At 43.8% G+C, this 7,657-nt stretch overlaps 1 protein-coding gene across 4 annotated transcripts in view; it reads left to right on the plus strand.

The window, feature by feature from the left end:
• Positions 1–7,139, plus strand: part of UHRF1 (ubiquitin like with PHD and ring finger domains 1) — a 53,747-nt gene extending 46,608 nt beyond the window's left edge. For all 4 annotated transcript variants that reach the window (XM_070744421.1, XM_070744396.1, XM_070744405.1 and 1 more), the window contains exons 16-17: positions 2,582–2,680; positions 6,863–7,139. In XM_070744421.1, coding sequence (XP_070600522.1) covers positions 2,582–2,680; positions 6,863–7,009 — 246 coding nt within the window. In that variant the 3' untranslated portion in view covers positions 7,010–7,139. The remainder of the gene's footprint in view (positions 1–2,581; positions 2,681–6,862) is intronic.
• Positions 7,140–7,657: the final 518 nt, after the last annotated feature.

Here is a 7,657-nt window from a genome sequence, read left to right on the forward strand (position 1 = left end):
AGAATATTTGTAGCTTAGGGTTGAACTGTGAGGTCCTTGGTGCTCCCTGGGCTTAGTTCTGTTCTTGGAAACATTTCACAACCCAACTAGTACCATCATCAGTTTTAGAAGGGAATGGGGTTTGTGAAGAGGAGGACGACTTTGGGGTCCTTGGTGCCCTCTGGACTTGGTTGTTTTCTTGCAGGCATTTCATAAAAACATAGAAGACTGACGGCAGAAAAAGACCTCATGGTCCATCTAGTCTGCCCTTATACTATTTCCTGTATTTTATCTTACAATGGATATACAGTGATCCCCCGGTTATTGCGTCCCCGACCATTGCGAACAGGGTAATTTGCGATTTTTCAACCCGGAAGTCAAAACACCATCTGCGCATGCGTGCCCTTTTTTCTATGGGCACGCATGCGTAGATGGGCCCGGCAGATCAGCTGCTGGGCGGCTTCCCTGGGTCTTCCCCCTCTTGCTGGCGGGAGGGCGAGCAGCGGGCATCAGCAAGGAGTTTCCCCACCGCCCACGCAAACTCCTCGCTGCCGCCCGCCCTTCGCCCGCCCACACCGTTCATTCTCGCCGCTTTCGAGCTGAGTCCTGGAGCGAATTCGCTTCAGGACTCAGCTCGAAAGCGGCGAGAGCGAGCGCGGACAAGCCGGCATGGGGGGCTTGCCAGCACCCCCCGGACCTCCAACCCGGGTTTGGGGGGCTGCTAGGAAGCCCCCCATGCCGGCGGCAACGTTTTAAAACAGCCGCGCCGCCCCCAATCTTCGGCTCCTCGCTAGCGCTGCGGAGGTTAAAAACACCATCTGCACATGCGCAGATGGTGTTTTTACTTCTGCAGCGCTACTTTGCGAAAACCCGCTCGTTGCGGGGGGTCCTGGAACGGAACCCTCGCAACGAGCGGGGGATCACTGTATGTTTATCCCAGGCATGTTTCAATTCAGTGACTGTGGATTTACCAACCAAGTCTGCTGGAAGTTTGTTCCAAGGATCTAATACTCTTTCAGTAAAATAATATTTTCTCATGTTGCCTTTGATCTTTCCCCCAACTAACTTCAGATTGTGTCCCCTTGTTCTTGTGTTCACTTTCTTATTAAAAACACTTCCATCCTGGACCTTATTTAACCCTTTAACATATTTAAATGTTTCGATCATGCCCCCCCTTTTCCTTCTGTCCTCCAGACTATACAGATTGAGTTCATGAAGTCTTTCCTGATACGTTTTATACTTAAGACCTTCCACCATTCTTGTAGCCCGTCTTTGGACCCATTCAATTTTGTCAATATCTTTTTGTAGGTGAGGTCTCCAGAACTGAACACAGTGTTCCAAATGTGGTCTCACCAGCACTCTATATAGCGGGATCACAATCTCCCTCTTCCTGCTTGTTATACCTCTAGCTATGCAGCCAAGCATCCTACTTGCTTTTCCTACCGCCTGACCACACTGCTCACCCATTTTGAGACTGTCAGAAATCACTACCCCTAAATCCTTCTGTTCTGAAGTTTTTGCTAACACAGAACTGCCAATGCAATACTCAGATTGAGGATTCCTTTTCCCCAAGTGCATTATTTTACATTTGGAAACATTAAACTGCAGTTTCCATTGCTTTGACCATTTATCTAGTAAAGCTAAATCATTTACCATATTACAGACCCCAGCTAAGTAACATCATCAGGGCTGGAAGGCAGTGAGGTTTGCTCCCTGTTTGTATACAGTGTTCGTCCTTTCAGTGTTGGTGGGGGTGTTTCTTCATTAGGCTTTTGTTGAAGAGAACATGATTAGACTGTGAACCAAGAAAGCACCAAGGTGCCCTTCATCCTCCTCCTCCTCCTTGCCACAATTCCCTTCTAACACTGATGATGCTACCTAGTTGGGCTATGAAGTGTCTGCAGGGAAACAACCAAACTTACAGAACAAGGCTTCTCCTGTGGCAAAGTTTTAGTTCTTTTTCCTTTGGTGAGATGCCCATGGACATCTTGCTTGCTTTCACAGTTCATTACTTGTAGCTTCCCACCCCTCCCGCCCCGCTTATGTAATCAAAATTTAGACACTTGGTCACTGGCACAGATTTATGACAGTTAAAGTATCCCAGGGTCATGGGATTCCCTTTTGTGACCTGACTAGCAAATGTCAATGGGAAGCCCGAATCTCTTTACCTCCCAGGTTACTAACTTTAACAACTGTAGTGATTCACTTAACAAATACGGCAAGAAAGGTCATAACGTGGAGAAAATTCACTTAAGAAATTCTAACTTAAGCAACACATATTTTGAGCTCAGTTGTTGTTGTAAGTAGGACTGCCTGTAATGCTTGTTGCCAAATGCTTGAGTCTTGATCATGTGTGTGGGATGCCTCAACGGTTGTAAGTGAGGGGGCCGGTTGTAAGTCACTGGCTTTCAGTGCCATTGTAACTTCGAACGGCCACTAAACCAATGATAGCACACTGCGAGGATAGCACAGTTCTCTTTGCAGTAATGGAGGCAATGAAGATGGGCTTTTTCAAGGCCAGATCAAGTGGAACATTTCCTGGGTTAGGGGATAAGGCAGGAGGAGGCTGAGGGGTAACTGCCTTGTTTCTCTCTCTTGGCAGAAATTCCTGAGCAAAGTGGAGGAAACCTTTCTGTGCATCTGCTGTCAAGAGGTGGTTTTCCAGCCAATCACCACCATGTGCCAACACAACGTATGTAAGGTAAGCGGATGTCACGTTTCACATGGTCCAGGGCCTTTGCTCAAGCAGCTTTGGGCAGGCAGGGTAGGGTAAGACGTGGTGGTGGTAGTAGAAGTTACAGGCAGTCCTGAACTTATGACCACAATTCGCTCCAGAACAGGGGTGTTAAAACTGGCGGCCTATGGATTGGATGTGTCACACAAAGGCCAGGCCCACCCCAGCTCCACAAAAGGCAAAAAATTGTTGTAATATGTCACTGTGAGTTTGACACCCGTACTCCAGAACTTTCCTCGCTCAGCGATGTGATCATTAAGCGAGCCACGCCTGATTTTATCACTTTTTTGGGGGTGGGGTGGGGTTGTTAATCAAATCTGGGTTCCCCCTTTAAAGAGAATGGTCTCTTCCATTGCATAACAGACCTGCCCTTTATAGTGACCTTTTCACCAGAGGAATGCGTGTCCTGCTCTCTAGTGTCTTTAATTAGAGTGGAATTGTCAGGTTGAAGAATTGAGACCTCACATTAAATTCTGGTTAAGATGATTGATTGCTCAAGTCTTTGCACAAGACTAGTCAATTAACGGTTGGCACTAAATTGGGAAGTAAGAGTCAACCAAATTCGAGGAGGTTGGACTCTGACTGTTTGTGGTAATCTAGGGACTCTCCAACCTTGGCAACTTTAAGGCTTGTGGACTTCAACTGCCAGAATTCCTCAGCCACCTTGATGCCTAGAGAATTCTGAGAGTTGAAATTTATGCATCTTAAAAGTTTCCAGTTTGAGAAATACTGCTCTATACTACCCTAGACAAATGGTTGTCCACTCTCTTCTTAAAAACCTCCACTGATGGAGCACCCACAAATTCTGGAGGTTGGCTGGTCTGCTGATTAATTATTCTCACTGTCATATATCTGTCATCAATGTGCCAAATGCAGGTTTTGGAGATTGTTTGCTGCCTCTTAGTTCAGCTATTCTCTCTCCAAAGATGGATGTCGAAGTATTTGTTTCAAGATTGTTATGGTGTAAACTAAATTAAGCCTGTGTCTTTCTATCGGTTTGCCATTGTCAGCTTCTTTGGGTTGAGAGAAAGTGACAGCCTCACCCAGTTGGCTTTGTGTCTAAGGCAAGACTAGAATTCACGTTCTCCCAGTTCATAGGCTGGTGCCTTCACCGCACTGGCATTTGGTAGTTCTTTATCCCTTTGATCCTGTTCCTGGTGATCAGAAGTCAGATTTTGAGTGGGTTAAAATGGAAAGGAATAAGAGAGAGGGCACCTTTAATTCTAGCTGTATTCCAGAAAATAATATACAGGTACATTTTTTTAAAAGCCTTAACAGAACCCGTTTTCTGACTGTGCCAGCCGTACAATTCATTCCAATGTTGTGTTATTTAAGGAATTAATTAGTGCTTGAATCAAGCTGAAAGTTGACTTATCCAGGGATTGGTTTTATGGCTGTTTATCTTGGGATGGTCGAGCACATAAACAGTCACGAGACGAAAATGTCTCATTTAAACGAGTTACAGGAGGGCTTGGCTGAGATACCCTCCTATTTTTTGTGTCACTGTTCCTGGTCCTTCAAAACATATATCTCCGGTGTCCCTTGAAGAACTGCTACATGCAAACTAATATGGGTGTGGGGGTTTTTTGTATTTTTTTTAATTCACCAAACTTACACAATCATCTATACATTTACCATGTTACCAAAAAATCCACAGTTATATATTTATATCCAAAATGTCATAAACATATCCTCAATTTGCTCCTTTCATACTTTTGTCTCCCGTCTGCTTTTCTTCTATATTATTCTTCCCTCCCTCTATCTCCCTCTTCCCCTTTACCTTCTTTCTCCCTCTTTACCTCTTTCATATATTTTTCTAGGCATATCTCCTATTATTTTAATTCTGCTTCCTTCTATTTTTGTTGTCTGGGTCTACAACCTTTAATTTTCAACTTTCTTCCAAATCAATCGCTATAGCTTATCTTCCAAACATATTCATTATCTCTTATACCTCTTAATTTTAGACCTAATCCTCCCTCTCCCCAATTTATTGTTACTCAATTCTTTTTTTTGTTAATTCTATCATTTCTAAATGCCCCTTTTTAATTTCTTTTGCCATTTCATATCTCCTTTCTAATTTTTTTATTTTAACTAATTAAATTAATTTATTATTTTATTTTATTTATTTAATTGGACTTGTATGCCGCCCCTCTCCGTGGACTCAGGGTGGCTCACAACATATATCAAAATACATAACAATAGTTTGCCCAATTAATATGCTAAAAAAGAATTCTTAAGATTCTAGTTTTAAAGCATTCATTCACACAATAATCATGCTAATGGCATTCATTGAACAGGGGAAGATTTAATGTCCCCAGGCCTGACGGCAAAGATGCGTTTTTAGACTCTTTCGGAAGGCAAGGAGGGTGGGGGCAGATTGAATCTCCAGGGGGAGCTGATTCCAGAGGTCTGGGGCCCCCACAGAGAAGGCTCTTCCCCTAGGTCCTGCCAGCTGACATTTGTTGACGGGACCCTAAGGAGACCAACTCTGTGGGACCTCACCGGTCGCTGGAATTCGTGCGGCAGAAGGCGGTCTCGGAGGTATTCTGGTCCGATGCCATGTAGGGCTTTATAGGTCATAACCAACACTTTGAATTGTGTCCGGAAACCGATCGGCAGCCAATGCAGACTGCGGAGTGATTACGAAATTTAACTAAACTAAATTGAGAGTCAACCTGACAGAACATAGACCCCTGCTCTGTTTATCCCCCTCCATTTCACTGAACAGGCAGTGAATCAACAGCATACCAGAGGGAGGATCCCCTCCCTGTTCCTTGTTTGTTTTGCAAGAATAAACGTGAACACATTTTGGAGGCAGTCCTCATATTGTGATAGGTCCTCTCACTTATGACCGTGGCAGGACCCTCAGAGTGAAGTGATAAAAATGTGAACTCATGGAAACTGAGATGCATTTACGACAGTTGGAACATCCTGGGATCACGTAATTGCCATTTGCGGCCTTCCCCATGGACTTTGAAGAAGCAAAGGCATTGGAGGAAACTGGATTCACTTAATGACAGTGGTAGTTCGCTTAATGACTAATGGAATGCATGGATGATTTGGGGGTATGAAGGAAAGAAATGCTGCCAGGTGAGAGGCAGTGGGAAGGGAAGCAGGATTTGTTCAATGCTGCAGAAAAGGTTGTAAACCACTTAACAACTGCTTCACTTAGTCCCAGTGTTGGTCGTACGTTGAGGGCTACCTGTACGTGGAACTAATTTGACAACCGAATTTATTTATTTATTTATTGGATATGTATGCCACCCCTCTCCGTGGACTCGGGGCGGCTAACAACAGTGACAAAAACAGAATGTAAAAATCCAATACTAAAACAGCTAAAAACCCTTGTTATAAAACCAATCATAATACAAACATACCATGCATAAATTGTAGAAGCCTAGGGGGAAAGATGACGGCAGAGGTGGGTTTTGAGGAGCTTACGAAAGGCAAGGAGGGTGGGGGCTATTCTAATCTCTGGGGGGAGTTGGTTCCAGAAGACCGGGGCCGCCACAGAGAAGGCTCTTCCCCCGAGCCCTGCCAACCGACATTGTTTAGTTGACGGGACCCAGAGAAGGCCAACTCTGTGGGACCTAACTGGTCGCTGGGATTCGTGCAGCAGAAGGCGGTCCCAGAGATAATCTGGTCCGGTGCCATGAAGGGCTTTATAGGTCATAACCAACACTTTGAATTGTGACCGGAAACTGATCGGCAACCAATGCAGACTGCGGAGTGTTGGTGTGACATGGGCATATTTAGGGAAGCCCATGATTGCTCTCGCAGCTGCATTTTAGAAATATTTATTACAGAAAGTGTTAAATTCTGAACATAAAACAAAAAGGTTTAGATTATAAGTAACTCCACCACCAAAACATAGTTTATGGGTAGCTTTTTTACATCTTATTTTTATCCTTTTTTTAAATTGAAATTTTCAGACTAAATGGCACTCGGAGCTTAATTCCACTCTCCTCCATCCCTGCTTCTCCAGCTTACATAGAATCTCCACAATTAAACTTTAAAGAGATTTGTTCCACTGGATTTACATTTTTAATCTACTTTGGACCAAAATCTTTGCTGTGAGGAGGATTAGGTTGATCAAAGTTGTTGTTTAAGCACAAATCCCATTGTTTGCTTTTGTCCGTCTTCTTCCAGGATTGCCTGGATCGATCTTTCCGAGCCAAAGTCTACAGCTGCCCAGCCTGCCGCTACGATCTCGGCAAAAACTATACGATGGACGTCAACCAACCCCTGCAGGATCTTCTCATTCAGCTCTTCCCAGGTTATGGCAACGGACGATGATTCTGTAAAGCACTTCTCATTTCCGTTTTTGGAGTTTAGTTCTGTTTTTTTGTCTTGCCCCCTTCGGAAAAAAACAAACCGTATGTGATTATGGTGGGGTTTTATTTAAATAAATAACCTTTTGGAAAAACGTCTGTCTCCGTTCCCCCTTCCCAAGCCTCCCCCCCCAAAAAAAAGCTACAATTGAGGAACTTTCTTTTATATAGTATATATATATATATATATATATGTACTGTTTTGGTAGCATTTTCAATTAACATATACGGATCAGAGCATAGGTCGAAGGGAACCTTACATTGCTTGTCAGAAATCTATTAAATTGGGGCGAAGCCATTCACTCACCAATCGAATCTTGTATGTAACTCAATTGCTAGAACAATCTTCTGAAGCAGTGGATCCAAGGCCATAAGTTTGAAGTGTTTTAGCTGTTTTTAAAGCAGCATTTTTGATGTGCTTCTTTGTAACGCGGCTTGGGCTTTCAGCGTTTTCCTCGGTTGTGTCGAGACGCCGTTGTTTTATTTGTGTGTATTGTAGGTTTTTTAAAGCAACAGTTCTTCCTTATCAATCTTATATTTGTCTTAAGAGCCTTTATGCAAAATGGCTACCTCTGCCTTCATATCTGCCAGCCCGGTGCTGCTTTCTATTTTT

This window comes from Erythrolamprus reginae, chromosome 1, assembly GCF_031021105.1.
Source record: "Erythrolamprus reginae isolate rEryReg1 chromosome 1, rEryReg1.hap1, whole genome shotgun sequence".
In the NCBI taxonomy this organism is placed as follows: domain Eukaryota; kingdom Metazoa; phylum Chordata; class Lepidosauria; order Squamata; family Dipsadidae; genus Erythrolamprus; species Erythrolamprus reginae.